At 42.0% G+C, this 18,792-nt stretch overlaps 4 protein-coding genes across 4 annotated transcripts; all 4 read right to left on the reverse strand.

The window, feature by feature from the left end:
• Positions 1 to 9,430: 9,430 nt before the first annotated feature.
• LOC119560094 lies at positions 9,431 to 13,138 on the reverse strand. The gene is made up of 3 exons (XM_037873415.1): positions 12,406 to 13,138; positions 11,971 to 12,220; positions 9,431 to 11,902 (listed from the first exon to the last, which is right to left on the reverse strand). The coding sequence occupies exons 1-3, from the start codon at positions 12,903 to 12,905 to the stop codon at positions 9,554 to 9,556; spliced, it is 3,099 nt and encodes a 1,032-aa protein (XP_037729343.1). The 5' UTR covers positions 12,906 to 13,138; the 3' UTR covers positions 9,431 to 9,553.
• Positions 13,139 to 13,335: 197 nt separating this feature from the next.
• Positions 13,336 to 13,670, reverse strand: LOC119560744 (ctenidin-1). Its single transcript, XM_037874358.1, has one exon. It carries the CDS (start codon positions 13,668 to 13,670, stop codon positions 13,452 to 13,454), a length of 219 nt encoding a protein of 72 aa, XP_037730286.1. The 3' UTR covers positions 13,336 to 13,451.
• A 1,673-nt stretch (positions 13,671 to 15,343) lies between these two features.
• On the reverse strand, positions 15,344 to 15,584 carry LOC119560604. Its single transcript, XM_037874135.1, has one exon. It carries the CDS (start codon positions 15,581 to 15,583, stop codon positions 15,467 to 15,469), a length of 117 nt encoding a protein of 38 aa, XP_037730063.1. The 5' UTR covers position 15,584; the 3' UTR covers positions 15,344 to 15,466.
• Positions 15,585 to 15,916: 332 nt separating this feature from the next.
• On the reverse strand, positions 15,917 to 18,650 carry LOC119560189. Its single transcript, XM_037873553.1, has one exon. It carries the CDS (start codon positions 18,494 to 18,496, stop codon positions 15,965 to 15,967), a length of 2,532 nt encoding a protein of 843 aa, XP_037729481.1. The 5' UTR covers positions 18,497 to 18,650; the 3' UTR covers positions 15,917 to 15,964.
• Positions 18,651 to 18,792: the final 142 nt, after the last annotated feature.

Here is an 18,792-nt window from a genome sequence, read left to right on the forward strand (position 1 = left end):
TTTGACGTAGTTCTGTGTGGCAACTAAAGCCGGGCTTTTCGTACCCAACCCGAATCGAAATGGTGAACATAAAAAGGCTTTTATACGGCCGCTTTCGGTGAATATTTAAGGGGACACAATTAGGCAAATCCTCGACAGAAATTAACTTGACATTCGAGTCGAGAAAGTGGGGCTAGATGGATGTGAATGTCATACAGATATGTGGGGTCTGTCAATTGGTCCTACATTTCCGAGCACTTTTGTGACACACATCAATCAAAATGCCATTTAGTCCTGGCCAGCAGGCTTTATATAGGACAGAATGTAGGACCTCCGATTTCGCCGTGGGCACGACACGTGTTGCGTTTTAAAGTTAAGCGCCGCCCTTCCCCGTTTTTAAAGTGCTAAGCTTCTGTCGAACAACTATCAACAAGTTTGCTTTTTTTGTCTGTTTTATTATTTTTTGCGAGGTGGTTGGGGTAGTTAAGCCCCAAAGCTGAAGTGCGTCACGTGTCGCCGGATTTTCACTGATTTTCCCTTCCCTTGGCTAATGAAAACATCCTCGGCCAAAACAGAAACCAGAATAGGGCAGAACAAAAGGGAAAATGGGCGGCAGCCACTTTCAAGAATGGGCGTGGCTGGCAGACATCTATCAACACTTTAGAAACTTTAAATGAGTTTTCGAGCGACATAAACTTTGCCTGGTTGGGCCCCCAAAAGCCACACAGAAAAGAAGAGGAAAATTAATTACAGGTGTGAATAAAAATCTGAAAAGACACATTATGTATTAAAACTATTACAGAACTAGTAATAAGTAAATTCTTGGAAACAATAGCAATGTATAGGTATATTTTTAAGCTATACTAATGAAAAAATTAAGAAATGAAGATACTTTTTATAAAATATATTGTGCAACTGTATTTTCTTAAGTGAAAAATCTCTAGCTATAAGCCACAAAATCAATGGCAAAGACCAAGCTAAATGCTGGTCAAAAGTACTGAAATGGCTGGAAAAAATGAAATGGACCACGAGCCAGTGATTCTGGCTCAACAAATGCCAAACAACCCATGAAAAAGCAACAACGAACTGCGAAAAAGCAGTGACCAGCTAAAAAATATGATGCTATATATACGGTATTTACTTATTTAGAGGAGGTCCATTGCAGCTTAATCTATGCAAATCCACAAGAAATCTCATTTTGCGGATTTAAAGTTGATAAAAGTGTGTTGCAGCCAGTCCGTTTGATGGCGATGTTGGGCGGAACGACAAAAAACCGTCAACAAAAACAGGACAAGAAATGGTGGTGTAGTGTGTGTGGGTGGGTGCCGACACACAGATTCACACCATCACACCCACACTCATTTTATAGGATACAATACTCAACGCTTCGTGTAAATTTTCGTTCGCTGGGAACTCAATTCTTCTCGACAGGGCCCCATTTCCTTTATTTTATGCATTATTATGGAATATTTTATTTTTATTCCACTTTTATTTTCTCTCTCTTGTTTGTCATTGTTGAATTTTTTTTCTGCTTGGCTGTGGGGTACTAGAGTCACCCACTCAACACCCCCAACCATTTCAACCCCTTAGCGGGGTCATTAAAATTCACAATTCGCCAAGGGCAAGAAACTTCAGTGCGCCAGAATTCGTTGGCCTTATTTCAGATGCAGTCTTCGGGGCCACAATTAATTTTAATTTTTGGAAAACATTGCCGTCAGGTTGGATAACTGGAGAAAGTTCCCTAAAAGTGGTTTTTAAAGGTCTTGGTGAGTTGTAAGTCTGACGTTTTATATATTACGATGTTTATTTTTGATTTTTGTTTTAAAAATCAGAAATAATTATTCATTTTGAGGAATATTATTAAAATCACAAATTTAAAAATCATGATGATAATGGGTAGACTTCCCAGTAGCAGTACTATGGTATTTTTCATTTCTTTCTTTCCTTTTCGGACCTAAGTGTCTGATTTTTAATTTTAAATTTTAAATTTAAATTTATTTATTTGGTTTTTAGGAAATCCAAAAAAAAATTGTATATACATTTTTCAAGAAAGTAAAAGTCTTATATCTATGTTCCTACTTCTGAATTTATGGAAATATTGATATTTACATTCAGAGGATAAAAACCATTTCCTAGACTCCAAAAATTTTTATCTTCTGAAACTATAAATATTCCAAAAAAATGTTGCTTACAAATTTATGTTAATTGGCATTTCCATTTCACTGCTGCAGAAAAGCAATTGCATTTGTTAAATTTTAAAGGGACTGACATACTATATTTCTGAGTAGTAGTAGAGCCATATTTGCATGCTGTACCCAGCTTAAATTCCAGCCAGCCTGTAGTTGCATTTGAAGAGCTGTACGTTTGCCAATTTCCATTTCGGAGTCACTGAGTCCTTTGTACATTCTAAGCAGCCCGACACCTTGCAGCCAACTTGGTACACAATATTTTTGTGTGGATGCTCCCCATTTGCATATTGCATTCACCATACATAGGAGTCGGGACTTGTGCCATGAAAATTGGCAGCTTAATGCCCTCTTCGGTTCAATGACTCTATGCAGAATCAACTGGCATGTGAGAATGTGTGTAGAAAGTGCTTAATATGCTGCAAATTCCGCTGGCCGGCGGCTGCTTGCAGTTCGCAATTTTTAGCTAGACGGCTCCCACTGGAGTGCAAATATTTTTCAAGCTAGCAAAAATATTTGCCAATAAGCACACGCATACGCAGAGAAATGGGAAGGAGAAAGGAGGTGAAAGTGGCAAAGTTTAACCGCAAAATGTCCATAAAGTTCATGGCCATTGGCTCATCATCGAGGACACTCAGACACAAGGATCCAGGGCCATCAGTCAGTGACAGGACGAACAGCTGCTCCTTGTCTGCCAAGTTGTCCTTATGCAGTTTTGGCCAAGTTTGCTGCTCTCTTAGCCCCACATAAGTGCAAGGAATTTGGGGAATTTATGTTCGAGCCAAACTCTCGTTTAATTGAATTTTCACTTTGCCCCCTCCCGACACTTATTTGTTTGGCTATTTTTTGGGCGGGCTCGGGGTGGTTTTCATTTAATTGAAATTCATTTTGCAGTTGCCTTCTGGCGAACTCTGCTCGATATCGCCTATATTTTAATTGCTCTGTGGCCCAACGATTTCGATATGGTTAGGTTACAACTTTAAATGGCCACAAAAATGCAGACAAATGGTATGTTTTCGTTTAGGTCTTTCATCATTTCATTTTATTATTCATTTAATCCTTTATTGCTACAAACTGATGACAAATGCTTATCCCTTGGGCCGCAAAAAAGGAAATGTAGAAAGTAGATGGGAAAATTTTAAATCAATCAACAACACATTGAACACTTCACTTCACACTGATACGGGAATTATTTTATTGTTATTCAATAAAAAAACTGCCTGGGATTATTTAGATTTACATTTTTAAATAAATTGCTTTTGGGGACTTTTAAAAGGTTTACATTGTTGAAAGAGAAATAAAGTATTTCGATTGCTGAAGGCATAGCTTAGTGTTTCAAACTTAATTAAGCCTCCGAAAAGTGAACATTTTAAATGGAATCTAATGGGGAATAAATAAATAAAATTATTTTTTAGGGTACATTTAAAAGAACAAGTTTTATAACATGTATATATACCTGCTCGCACTTGCATCCTCTGGGGAATCTATCCAACTTGCGGAAAATGGCGGAAATACCATCGCAAAGCAATTGCCTTTGGGATTTATTTTATTTTATTTGGTTTTTGAGTTTCACAAAAATAAGCGAAATTGCCGCGCACTTGTTTGCATGCATGCATGAATAAATATTTTATTGCATACGAGCACTTGGGGGTCGTTGGTTCTTCGTACTTTTCGGATTGTATCAGGGAAAGCTCATAATAGGAAAGTTTTGTTTTTAGGATTATTATAGTTGGGGTCTGTTGGAAACTCGTATCAGGAAGCACAAGTTGTTGACAAACAGGATTATGGTACAATAAACTAAACTACTCCCAGCGATATGAAACGAAATGAGGACTTGTTAAAATCCCATAGTAATCCACGGCGATGACCCATATCGTAAAGAAAACAAAACTATATTTGTTTCACGCTGTGAAATTACCTCAAGTTCGTATAAAATTCTACTCTACTGGAATGGTGAATTTTTGCCTTTGTGCTGCCAAGTTTTGTGGCAAACTAAACCGCACAAAAATGGCAACTGCGGGGGTGTTGGCCAAAATGGCCCAGAACTTTTGAAGTTGATGCCCTTTTTTTGGCTGACATTTCCTTTTAGCCTTTAATGGAATCGTAAAGCTTCTGGTAACAAAATGTTTGTTTCACTCTTTTTTCTCTGTTGTTTTGGCAAAAGGAAAGCACTGGCTGCAAGTTCGCCCACTCCACGGTTTTTACTACATGCCCGATACACTGGGAAAATTGTCATTAATATTATTAAAAGCAAGTAATATTTAAGAGTTTGCTGAAAAGTCTAATAATTATTATACTGTTTGCAAATTTAAAATGGAACATTACATATTATTTTAAATATGTATTATTGAATCCCAGTCCATGCAAATATTTGGTTTGATTATAATCTATAATTAAAGGTACACATTAAAACACTTTTCAAGGGCAAAGCAATACTTATACCAAAATCATTGGATTAGTCAGAATCAGGTTCAGAATCATACAAAAAATGGATAGAAACTAATTTTCAAAGTTAAACAAATTTTAAGTTCGAAAGAAAATATTAAACAAAATTGGGAAACACAAGACGTTATCGTTATTAACAAAGAATATTATAAGGCAGATAAAGTTATCAAAATTTCCATTCCTTACAAATAAATATAACTATGTATTTTGGTATCTCAAATTCATAACAATATTTGGTAAAATATAAGATTCTTGTTATTGAAATTTAAAAATTGAATTTTTTAAAGATCGTTCTAGAATTAAATAAATGTGGTTGGATCATATGAAGCTTTACCGGCAGTTTAATCCAGAAATTTAATTTTACAAGGTAGATAAAGTTATGAAAATTGTCTTTCATTACAAACAAATATAACTATGTTTTTTGGTATCTCAAGTCCATTACAATACTTAGTAAAATATAAGTTTCTTGTCTTTGAAATGTAATTTTGAAAATGTTAAAACTTCGAACGAAATTAAAAAAATGTGGTTTCAACAAATAAAGTTCTTCTGGGATTTTGATCCAGAAAATGAATTTTACAAGGTATATGAAATATAACCATGTGTTTTGGTATCTCAAGTCTGTAACAATATTTGGTAAAGTATAAGTTTCTTTCTATTGCAATTTACATTTTGAATAGTTTAAAGTTCGTGCGATAATTAAAAAAAATGTGGTTAAAACATATATAGTTTTTCCGGGAATTCAATCCATAAATTGAACTCATTTGTATTTCGCTGAAGTGCACTCGTCTGGGCACACACACAGGCACTGGGAACGCACGGAGTGCTCCGATTACGACGTCAAGTCGCCTTTTCTGTTCGTTGCTCATACGCAGCGTTGTCGCAGGCGGATTTCTGCATTAATTAGAGCAGCGCGTTGTGGGGCAGCGGAACGAATCGAATCGCGAATGTGGAATCGCGTGCCCGGTTGCATGCAAGCGTGTCGAGTCGCCCGACTTGACTCCGCGTGGCAATTAAAACGCTGCAATCGAATATTCATTAAAACCCAATTTGCAGTGGAAGCACATCTGGTATTTTGGCATTATGGCAGCTCCATGGCTCCGTAGCTCCAGGGCCGAGCAGGTGGGCGCATCCGGCTTCCTTTGACAGCCGGCTTTGCCGTAAACGAATCTAAAATTCGCACAGCTGCTGGGAAAATGGCCAAAAAGCGCCAGGAGCCGAATGCAGAAAGTTTCGCAAAAAGCGAGAAACTTAAGCGGCAAAAATTGTATTCACAAAAACAAGACGCAGCTTAATTTGGACAGTTGGAAAGTTTTCGGGGGCATCACAAATCTGCTGGCATAATTATTATGAATTATGCAGCAAATAACTTGGCTCTCTGCTAATGGACTTGGCCCGCGGCCAGACATGACCCCACACTTCCTGTTTTGCACCGCTCCCCTGACGAAGGTAGTGCAACTAATTGACAAATGATGATAGAGTGTCTCGGACAGTCCTTAAAAAGGAGGTCCTACACGTACACTCGGGCGTACTTTGGGCCCCGCTTTATAGCACAATATTTTCTTAAGGGGAATTCCGTTCGCCTGGGACGCAGTTTTAAGGTCTGATAAAAGCTTTGTTTGTGCTGACGGAAACGGATGTTAACTGCCACACCGAATGGCCACTGACATGACGGCTCGAGGGTGGGTCCTTCCCATCCAGCAATCCTCTGAAGAGTGGGGAGTATTGTGAGTGTGGTCAGAAACAAGCCTGAGTAAATATTTGACCAAGGACCGCTTTTGCCCAGGGTATCAACTCTTCGCCAGCCAAGCGGCACTTCACTCACTTGATTTATGAACTGCCAAAATGCGTTTACCTGCTACTCACCCTCACCCGCCATGTTGACTTTAAAGCGTCAAATTAAAAATCCCATTAAATGTAATATTCAACAAGGGTTTGCCCCAAAATATCGACCCTTCTGGTCCACTGAATTATGCAGGACGTGGGTAGAGTCCCCCTGCCAAAACATAATTGCGGATATTTTAATCATCTCGCATATTTCGCAGCTGAAGTGTCACAATTTCCGAATATTTTCGTGCCTATCTGCTGTGCCAAAAATAAATGCGGTCCCCTCACCTAGCTAAGTATCCTATAAAATATTTCCGTCACCGACACCGCGCCATATCGGAAATTTGTGGCACGATTTATCAGGCATTTTATTTGGTTTTATGTTCGTATGGCAACATTGTTGAAAATTGAGCCATTTACTTTAAACTTTTGCCAGCGGGATTTTAGAGAGTGACAAATTGCTTGTTGTGAAGGGATCCTTTCACTCGCGGGATTTTTGATTTATAGATAGGATTTTTCCTTTAAAACTCGTTTAAGTTGGCATCGTGTAAATACAGAAATAGGGTTTTCTTCTGGCAATAAAACCTCTTTTTACAGTATCCTTTGCCATTCTTCTTTTCCATTAACAAAGGTAAGATATCTTTTTCTTTTCCTAATTTACGCGCTCAAATATTTCAGCCTGTAAATGAACTTTTTCGCATTTTTGCTTTCCCCACTTAATTGGCCAAATTTGTATGTACAAGTATAATTAAAAATTTCGTGTACCTGCTCCTTGTGTAAACTTGAAACCTTTGCGAAGGGACTAATAAATTGGCTCAATTTGAATCCCTTGGGTTAGTGGGTGAATATTTTTTCTCAGGGACTTCGATTCCCACAGGGAAAATGTAACAGTGCTGTCAGTTATAGTTTAAATGCACTGAAAGAAGTGTTCAGTGTTTAAAATATGATAGTATCTTACCCTTAACCTAACATTTTCTTCTTAGGTTGCATGGCTTAGTACACTTAATGTCTAAGATAATTTGACATGGCTACTTATTAGCTCAATTTATAAGCTCACCCGTTCCATCTGATGTTTGGATATGATGCGTTTTCTGCTAATCAGCTTACGTATTTAGCATATATTAGCATTTCCCATTAATTTACTATTATTCCTCGTGCGTGTGTGGGTTGTGCTGATATCTGAATCGCCATATAGAGCCCCTCCCCTGGTTTTCCCAAGGCCCCTGTGCGTGCCTGCCATTTAATTAACTGCACAGACAACATTTTCAATCTCTGCTCCACTCGACTCCACAAACGCAACCCGATTCCGATGTCATTTCGAGTGGGAATGGCAGTCCGAAATGCTGTTATAATAACGCAAACAAGCTGTTGGGCTTACAAAATCTAATCCCCAGTCCGTCTGTATGTCGGCGGCACTAAAAACTAATTGAAATTGCCATATTTCATGTATAATATACGAGAGAGCAAGGCATTATGGCATCTTCTGCCATAACATAAAATTTGATAATGCCATTTGGATTTTCACGGCATTAGCAGGGAAGTGCTGTCTCTTGATTTTGCTTATGGAACGAAAAATTTTTGGGGACAAAAATCATACAGACAGGTATTTAAGCATTGCACTGCCAAGTTCTTGGAAAAATCTGAAATTTGGCCATTAGCTCGGATGAAAACAGGGTCAGAATATGGAATGGTCCTGTTTATTTTCAAATGAAGAACATTATGAAATGGAATCGACTTGCATGTTATAGTATGTTTAGACTACACAGAGAAAACTATCTAAGAACATTGTTCTTGAATTAAGAACATTGTTCTTGAATTGAGAACATTTGTTCTTGAATTGAGAACATTGTTCTTGAATTGAGAACATTGTTCTTAAAAACCGTGTAAGTACATTTTGGTATCAATATAAGAACGAAATGGTGAGAAGAGAAAAGTTAAATTGAGTTTATTTAACAACTTTTTGATAAGTATACACTAAGAACTGAACTAATAGTTTATTTGTACATACTATGTTCTTAAATACCGCCAATTCAACTTGATTCGAGCAAAATAATACACTCAGAAAAAAAATCAAGTATTTCGAGCTTGAACCTAGTATTTTCGGTGTCAAAACTTCGCCAAGCATGGAAAATACAGAACGCGAGAACAAAATACTACTTTTGAGCACGAATTTTCAAGACCGAAAATACTAGATTTAAGAACCTTTCGGTCTTCAATCAGGTATGAATAATTCTAAAATCAAGTCATATTTGGACTAAAAAGAAGAACGATTTAATAATAAAGTAAGAAATTTGCAAGCATGATTTAAGGACGAATAATTCTTAAATCAATATACAAATATTATGAAACTAAAATGAGTTTTTATTTTATGCTAGTAAGAGAAATAAGTATTGGAAACTGAAACGAAATAAACGAGATATATATAAATAATATTAATATTTTAAGTTTACTTACGACTTGCCGCTCACGGGCATTAACTCTACCTAATTTATGCGCCTTATATACTGAGTACTTTCAGAATAAACAGTTGGGAATTATTAGAGTTGGCAGACATAAAAACTCCAAAATGTGCTCAATATGAGAATTTTTTGAGCACGAACGTTCTTAAATGTTAAGCATGCAATTTTTCTTAAATCAAGGCTGTTTGTACTTGTTTTTAGCACGGTGTTTTTCCCTGAGTGTACATTTTCAACTTAAAAATGTCGTTCTATTTTTAAGAACATTTTCAACTCAGATGAGAACGTCAGAATTTTCTCTGTGTACTTGCATAATTGTCGACTATCCCAACCTTAAAATATCTTCATCCTTTTATAAAATTGCCATATAAATCAATAAATATTCTGGAATATTCTGTTATATTTCCGAACCATCGTCAAACATAAACAATATTTGGCTCTTTTATACACAGGATTCCTATTGAGGAATATTCGTAGCGTTCTAGTTTTTCAAGCCTGTCAATGACCCTATAAAACCCACTTTCAAAAACGAAACGAAAATAAAATGTTCTTGGTATATTATAAAATATACGAGACAGAGTATTTGAAAGGGCCATTCGAAGATTTCGCGACTTTGGAAAGGATGATGCAGAGACAATAGATTAGAGTCCAATGGAAGATCCGTCAGCAGACAATATCAACGCGATAGGGATCGCAGGGATTGGGAGCTTTGCCTCGCCTTGGCATGGCGCAGATTGGAGGAGGTGGAACGGCCAGGAGCATTTTCTGCTTCCTATCATTGTCCTTGAGGCCATCATCACCGATCGGCCCACCCTTGGGTGGCCTGGGCCTCTTGTCCTTGCCCTCCTGCGGATTCCAGGGTCGGACCAGGGTGCCCTTGTTTTGCAGGTACTTGATCATGTTGATGCCCTTCTTCTTCGCCTCCACTGCATCCTTCTCCGCCTTCTTGGCTGCCTTGGCAGCTTCCTCGGCAGGTTTGAGGAACCTCTTGGGATAGCGCACTGGAATGGGTTCGGCTTTGACGCCTTTGGGCTTTCCGGCGGCAGTGCCAGGGAATCCCTTCCAGGCGCCTCCTCCGGGACCGCCGCCCATGCCCCCGGGACCTCCGCCAGGCCCTCCTGGACCGCCTCCAAAGGCACCCCCGGGTCCACCAAATCCTCTTTGTCTTCCTCCGCCAAAAACTCCACCACCGCCTCCTCCACCTGCTCCTCCAAAGCCTCCTGCGCCACCGGCACCGCCTCCGCCACCTCCCCAAGCGCCGGGGACTCGTGGTCTTCCACAGGGCATCGGATTGGGACCATGTGGTCCGCCGCCCATCATCCCAAAGACCCCGTCCTCAAAGACCACTTCACCCGGCCAGCCAAAGGATGTGCCCATGTAGCGATCGCCCACGGCGCAGTCGAAGGCTCTGTAGTAGGGAGGCACACGGATGGGATACGTGGGAGGAAGAGGCATCTGGTCCTTCTTGGAGGTCTGGGTGCCATGGTTCACCGTCTCCGGCGAGGGTGCCCGAGGCGGTTGCTCCGTTCCCGCCGGCGGAGTGACCTCGAAGTCGAACTCCATATCGCTTTCGCTGGTGTCGGTGAGCACCAGATGGTCGCCAGCTGGAGGAATGCAGTGACGTCGGCACTCTCTGTTCAAAGCCCTCTGTAGGTGCACCTTCTCGGTGGCATCCCGGCAGTGGCACATCATGAGGGTCTGGTGGCAGGTGCACTTGCGGAATCCCTTGTCCTTCAGCTTCCTCTTGATCTCCCGGAGAGCCACGGCCAGTTCACTCTTCACCACCCGGAAGGTGATCGGTTTCTGGCGCACTCCCAGTGTGCTAAGTGGTCTTAGGGTGATGAAGATCTCACCATTCTTCTTGCTGATATTCAAAACCGGTGAGGCCAGCTCCTTTTCCCGCTCCAAGGTCTCGGTATCCTTGCACTTGGCGAAGGCATTCTCCCGGGCAGGTTGCTCCAGGAAGAATTTCATCAGCTGCTTGATGGGCTTGCGGATGGCTCCGGGTCGCCAGCCCAGCTTCTTGGCCTCCCAGCTCTTGCTCCAGGCCCAGCCATGTCGTCGGGACACGAATCCCGATTGGTGGACGCACTGCTTGTGTCTGCTGGAGATCTGACCCTTGTTGTTGGGTGGAATATAGGGAGCCTTCTTGGGCGCCTGACCTTCGGCCTTCTTTTGCTCCGTCTTTTCCGCCTTGGGCTTCTCCGTCTTGGGCACTGCCCGATCGCAGTTCTCGTCCAGCTCGGACATCTTCTTGGTGTCCTTGATGTCGTACAGATCGCGCAGCTCGGAGAAGACCTTGGCCAGGTAGGGTCGACAGTCGTCGGAGCTCTTGTTGACCACGCAGTAGTCCTCCGACTCCTTGGGCTCCACCTTGGGGCACTTGGGTCCCACCTGGTCGCTCTTAAATATATCGGCGCACAGCTTCCGGATGCGACAGTGGGCACACATCTTGCCGAACTTGCAGGTGCAGCGGCATGGAGGACACTCCTCCTCCTCGGCGGCCTCCTTTTCCTTCTTGGCCTTGTCGCAGGGATCGGTGCAATAGTCATCCAAGGTGGCCGGACCCTTGCCCAGGTACTCGAGCAGAATCTGGTCCGCCGACAGCTTCTTCTCCTTGTGCCGCTCCTCCACCACGGGCATGGGTTTGATCCCACACTTCGGACAAGCGGCGAACTTAGGCAGCCAGGACATATTGGTGAGGCAGACTGGACAGAAGCGAATGGGCTTGATCTCCGGCTTGTGGCCATCGCAGTCGGCAATGGGCACCGGAATGAGGTTCTTCTCGCAAAAGTCCGGCTCCTGTTCCTGGACAGCGGGCATGTAGACGAAGCACGGCTTGTCCGGCTTTTCGGGGAGCTCAAGGAACGGCGGAGGTTCCGGTTGACACCAGCAGGGATTCATGCCAAAGTTGTTTGCCTCATCCGGATCTCGGCAAGGAGGCTTGGGTGGTGGCATCCCTGTCCTTTTGGTTATTGAATCAATCATCCGCTCGTACTCAATTGCCATTTTCTAGTGGGGAATGGTTAAAAATTATTATAGGTTATAATAGGTTACTAAAAAATCGAGTGAAATCCCACCTTAAGTTCACAGCAGGCTGGTATGCCTGATCCATTCTCCGTCATCATTTTGTATGGCTTTATTCCTCCCCCCTGACTGCGATATCGATCCAGGTCAAGTCTAAGGCGCTCATCGCCCTCCTCCTCCTCCAAGTCGTTTTGGCAGGGCTCGCAGGCACTGGGACACACCTGTGACTCGCCCATCACGAACATGATGTCCTGCGGATTGATGCTCCTGTCCACGTTGCGCTCTCCCGGGGCTTCAGGCTCCCTAAAATAGCAATTTGAAATAGGTTTCAATTAGGAGAATACAGGGCGTGATCTCATACTCCTTGATTTAAGTCCATTGACTTTAATTTTGAGAATAATGGACTGCGCTTCCATGATTTAATAAAAAAGTGTACTACAAATGGGCTTAAGACCATATAGACTGATATGTAGACTTAATACACTTACTCGGCAAGGCACATGACGACCAGCCGGCAGAGGAACTCCAGCTTTCCTGTCACCTGACCGCCTGACACCAGGTTGATCACATCCGAGTGAAGGATGTCGGTCATGTCCTTATCGATGCTATCGACCACGCTGGATGGAAAGGATGCCTGGCCAGAGCCAATCACCTTTTTGCTGTACACCACTGTGAAGGATATGCCACATTCGTTAACATTCTTCCTCATCTCCTTGGGTTCCTTCTGGAAGGTGAGTCCAGCATTTGCCTTGAAATCGCTGACGTTTATCTGACTCTTCGTGAGGATAAGTGGAGTCTTAAAGAAGTTGGTAGTGACTTCCAGCTTGGCAGGATTGGTCAACTCCGTATTGTTGGCCTCCAAGTGGGTGACAATACAATCGAATACGAAGATGGGCAAAGGCTCTTTCTTTGGCGGGGCTTTCTTCTCGGGCTTTTCGGTCTCCGACGGAGGCTCGACCACGGCTACCGACTTCTTCTTGGGCCCCATCTCGAGGACTTAGCTTCTTCTATCCCTTGAAATCTGCAATTTTTTACTGCCTGTCTGGGCTTTTCTTCGTTTTGCGGAACAAGCCTGTGTCATTCGCTTTCCGATTAAATTGAATTTTTTTACTTTGGATTTTTTGAAATACGTTTTTGAGGACTTACTACACTAAACTTTACAATAAAACTGAAATAGACAGGCAATACAGTGTTCTGAATATAAAATCAAACCCAACTCTGACCGGTTTCAAATGAAATATGGGCTCTAAACATTTTTGACAGTATCCAAGGCATGTTTCGTTTTTATAGGATTAAAATTAGTGGGGAAATTCCAGTTATATACGGCCAAACCAGAATTACTAATTCAAGCACCGATACGGCGAGCCCCCTTAAATTTAGAACTTTTTTAGGAGGAAACATAATTATAAAAAACTCAATTTGGTTTCGCAAAAACGAAGTTTTTATTTTATGCTGCATTTGATGAGTTAACCAAATACTTCTTTAACCATCAAGTTGAGGATTGCTTATCTTCTTGATGGATTATAATAAGTATTTAGCCCAAATGACCGCCATGTCCCAAGGAACCTCCAACTCCACCATGTCCAGATTGTCCACCACGACCAATTGATCCTCCATGACCACCGAGTCCAATTTGTCCTCCGTGTCCACCGTGTCCAATTTGTCCACCACCGTGTCCACCAACTTGGCCGGGAGTTGCCTGGACAGCAGCCAGGGCGATCAGAAGAAAGGCGCACAGAGCAAAGAACTTCATCTTGTTAATTTTCGATACATTTTGCGGGGCTGCAAGACCTTTTATACCCCAATTGGCAGCGATTCGCAGTTACCTGTTTTCCCGTTTTCGTGTTGTTCTTTTTGGGTCAAGAATTGCTAATTTATAGGTCATATATTTTAAGACGTAGGTGGTTCTTTGTGTAGCAATTAGAATCAGCTGATTTCATTAAATACCTGTCACTCTTGTTATTTGCATTTGTTTGTACAAAGATTAATATTGTTTGAAATCAATATTTAAATGTGATACGCAAATTGTGACGCATCAAGGCACCTTAAACAAAAAGTAGCATTCAATAGTATTGCGCGATTTATATTAAGCTTGCTTGATCTGACCATGTACCTCATTTTGCTCACAAAACATTTGACCTTAGCTTGGCAGACTTTATGATTGACTTTATTATCTAATTAGAATTCTCTAGATCTACGAGAACAAAGAATATAATTTGCATGCGACACAAGTTTCTGCTTCCGAATACATAAAACACATTAGGAGTGCTAAACTATCTAAGACCAAGCTTCTCTCACACCTTCATAACAGCTGTACTATATCCTTACTTAACATTGCGTCTTATCCTATTAACCTGGTTATCCTGAGATTTTGATTAAATTTTAGATTTAATTATAATTTTCCGTGTATTTCCGGTAATTAATGTAACAATGTATGTCGTTAGACTTAAGAAACAATGTTTCCAATTTTAAATCTGTACATCGATCATGACTAGCGCAGAATTTTATAAGTTTTACAACTTGTAGCGTTAGGAAGCCCAATACTTTTATTATAAATACAAAATATAAAGCATATTCTTAGGCTTGCGTTTGAACTTTTTTAAGTCTACTTTTCAAGATTTTTTGCAGTCCGGGTAAAGCAACTATATTGAAAAGAACGTGACAAATTATTTAGACTTTGACGAGCTTTGGGTAATCTCCGGCTGCGCATGGGAAATTATTTTATTTTCGGCTTATGTTGATACTGCAACTACCAGAAAAACTAAGTATCCATGTCTACCTGTGCGCTGTAGAAGGATATTGAAATCTATTAATACTAGATTTGATGGTACGACTTGTTTAATTGCAAGCTTATTAGCCTTTCTTTTGCAATAAAACAACTCAAATTGATCAAACAACTAAGATTATTTTTAAACAGGCTGAGACTTTAAGACTTTAAGCTACAGTGATATATTTTTTTGATAGATTATAAAGCATTCCTTGTTGGCATTGTTATAAAAAACTGTAAAAAAACAACAGGAAGGCACCCAGAGCAAAGATCTTTATATTTATATTTAAGTCCTTGGACACAATCTAATTTTTGCGAGCCCGTTTTGTTGTACAGTTTAGTTAGTCTAGACTCGTTTTTAGTTTACATATTAATAGATTTAATGTTAAACTTGTTGAGCTGCATAATTTTGATTGATCAACATATTATATTTGTTATAAGACAGGCAGTATTAAGTCTGATTCAGACAAAAAATCGCTTTGTGTGAATAATTTATATCACTTTCTTTATCATTAAAAGAAACCAAAAGAAACGGTAGAGTTGAAATCATCGACTCCCAGATAGCCGTTACTCTGCTGACCAATTTCAGAATAAATATGCCTTGGTTTGGTCAAAGATGGCGCAGGGAGGTGTTTTTAAAAATAATTTTCACAGTAGAGTTTGCTAAAAAGGTTTTTTATTTAAGATATTTAAAAATAAAACATTTCTTGTTTGTCCAGTTTACAAATTGGCTGTCTGTTTCGGTTCACCTTCTACATTATATTTGGATTTACCAGATATAATTATCCTGCAGTTTTTCCAAGGGTCTTGGATGAAATAGACTTTATCTCAGGAGTACTCTTTGCCTGGACGGCAGCCAGAGCGAGTAGAAGGAAGGCACACAGAGCAAAGATCTTCATATTGGAATCTTCTGATGCCATCTGATGTTTGCGAACCCCTTTTATAGCACAGTTGGTGTCTAGGCGAGACCCGTTTCTAATTAATATTTAATTAACTTTAATTTGAATATCTAACAAAACTTGGATTAGATCAGTTTTACTTACTCACAATACTGCTTTACTTTATTTAAACAGGTTGTATTACGTCCAGTTCGTACTCGGAATAAAAATCTTTGATTGCTGGTCTAGTATTTTGGTTTGCTCCCAAACAAAACGGGTTTATAATTCCACATTTCTTCTTCTAGAAAGCCATTTCTGAATAGTTTCAAACCTATTAAAATGGTGTTTTACAAGTAAAATAAAAAACGACGAAAAAGTTATAACATTTAATAAAAAATACATTTAGTGCTTTGATTTGGCTCGCATTTTGCGTATTATTTTCCGCGGTAGTCCCTTCCACACAGTTTTTGTGAACCGGTACGGATCGATGGCGTCTCGAGCGGTTCCAATTCGCAGTGGTGCTCCGGCCCTCTTGCCCCAAACCTTCGGATGCCTCCAAACGACGGGACTTCCATGCTGACCTCCGCCCCGGTATCCATAGATTCCATCTTCAAAGACGGTTTCTATATTGTCCCCAAAAGGTGTGCCCATGTAGCGATCTCCGGCTGCACAATCGTAGGCCCTCCAATAGGGACTATCGCGCACTGGGTATTCGGGAGCTATCTTTGGTGGCCCTTTCTTTCCAGTCTGGGTGCCATGGTTCACCACGTTTCGCAGGGCTCTTCTCTTCGGGTTTCTAGTCCCTGCCGGCGGGGTCACATCCAGATCGAACTCTAAATCGCTAACACTCGTATCGGTGAGCACCAGATGATCGGGACAGGGCTCTATTAATCGCTTCCGGCACTCTTTTTTCAGGGCCTTATTAAGGAGATACTTATCCAAGACATCGCGACAGGTGCACATCATTAACGACTGGTGACAGGTGCACTTTTCAAAGCCCAGATCCTTCAGAGCACGTTTTATCTGCCGCAGTGCCACTGCCATTTCGCTCTTTACGATCTTGAAAGTGATGGGATTCTGTTTCATGCCCAAAGTGGCCAGTGGGCGAAGGGTCACGAATATTTCACCATTTCGCTTGCAAATGTTGAGCACTGGGTGACCATATAGCTGCTGTTCCTCCTGCTCAGCTGTCACCTTGCGGCAAATGTTGCTATCTCTGTTGCGGAGCAGGAAATGACGCATCACATGGCCGGAGGATCTCAAGATGGCTCCAGGTCGCCAGCCATTTTTCCGGGCCTCGCAGCTCTTCGTCCAATTCCAACCATGTCGGCGGGACACCACACTAGTGGGTGGAAGGCACTCTTTGTGACCTGCCTTTGGAGGATGACTGACCCCGCCGGTGAACTTTTCTCCCTGGTACAGCGACTCCGTCAGCTCCTTGATGGAACGTCTTCCTTGGAGCGTGAACAGCGACTTGGCCTCGCAGCGCTCCTTAATAGCCGACAGCTTCTTTGAGTCGTGGAGGTGGTAGAGATGCTTCAGCTCGGTGAAGACCTTTGATAGGTAAGGGAGATCATCATCCTCGTGCTCAGTGATCAAGCAAAAGTCCTCACTGGAACGGGGTTCGGGCTTGCGAAACGGTGGTTCCGGTGGCTTCTCACCCTCAAAAATGTCCTCGCACATCTTGCGGATTCGACAGTGGGCACACATCTTTCCCACCGTGCAGGTGCAACGGCAAGGTGGACACTCATTCTCGATGAAATTCCGCCTTCGAACCGTCTCGCAGGTGGGCTCACAAAAGTCCTCGGCTCCTGGCGATGCCACCGGTCTCACCAGCTGCTCGGCCATGATATCATCCGCCGTGAAGCTTTCTTCCGGATGTCCTTGCAGGAAAGGAAGTGCTTTGGTGTAGCATTGAGGACATTGGGCAAACTTCGGCATCCAGGACATGGAGCACAAGCAGACAGGACAAAAGCGTATGGGTTTCACGCCATGTTCTAGATTAGACCTCATCGGAACTGGAATACTGCGTTCCTTGGGAGTGGGATCTGGAGTCTTTGGAGTGTGAACTGGAGTGGCCACTGTCGCCTCACTAGGAAGCTCTGTAGGCACCGAACTTGTGGGCAGTTCCATATGCTTAACCTTCCCTGCCACAGAATCGATGATATTGGAGTACTCCTGGGTGAGCTGCTTTAGCTTGGTGAAGGAGGGTTTCTCCCTGGGACAGGGATCATCTTTGGGGAAAGTTGCCCTTCGATTTTCCAAGCTCTTATAGCGCTGCAAATCAAGAAAAAGTCGATCATCTCCCTCCTGCGGCGGAAGTTCCGAACAAGGTTCGGATGGAACTTTCAGCAGAGGATCTGGATCGCCGAAGAGGAACATCACATCCTGGGGATTCATGGTCGGTCCCTGGCTGGCACAACTCTCTGGTCCACTCTTTTTTGTCTTCCTCGGCTTAATCAGAGACAATCTACTGGCGCGGGAAACGCTTTTCCTCAGTGGCTGATTCTCCGGAGGATACTCGCACTTCAGAGTCAAACGGATGAGAATGCTTATGGTGCCTACGACATTGGCTCGGCGGACCAGATCCAGTGTCTCCTCGTGCAGCAGATCGTTCATGGTGGAGCTGATCTTGTCGAGAAACTCCAGGGGGAAGACCATGGTGGCGGTGCCCAGGGTTGAACCCTGGTAAACGTAACCCATCGTCATTCCCTTCTCCTCCAGAATTTGACGCAGGGTCGATGGTTCCACTGCCAACTCCAACTCTCTGTTGGCCGCGAACTGGTTGACGTTGAGCCGACTGGAAGTCACCTTCACAGACTTTCCCGCAACCTTGGTCTCCACCAGAAGCTTCAATGGATCCTCAATTTGCACGTTAAAAATCTCCGAATGGGTGACGACCATGTCGAACAGAAACGTTACGTTTTCCCCCATTTCGCGATTGTAATCTTTAGATTTTTTTTTGAATTTTACAACTCTAGTCGAGTATTCTTATGGTAAATAACATTTATATAATATAGGTAATTACAAAAAAAAAATAAAATTGGGAACGCAAGTTGTGTGTGTGAGTGAGGTACACAAAAGTAATTGTGAATATTTGATAATATTATGGCACTAAATGCAAAGCCTTTTAAAAATAGCTCTCCAAATGTCCCAAAAAATATTGGTCTCGTTAAGCTGAATTAAGTTGTGATGATCATCTCGGGTTAGTTTATAAAAACGAAAATCAG

The sequence above is a fragment of the Drosophila subpulchrella genome, unplaced genomic scaffold, assembly GCF_014743375.2.
Source record: "Drosophila subpulchrella strain 33 F10 #4 breed RU33 unplaced genomic scaffold, RU_Dsub_v1.1 Primary Assembly Seq354, whole genome shotgun sequence".
NCBI lineage: Eukaryota > Metazoa > Arthropoda > Insecta > Diptera > Drosophilidae > Drosophila > Drosophila subpulchrella.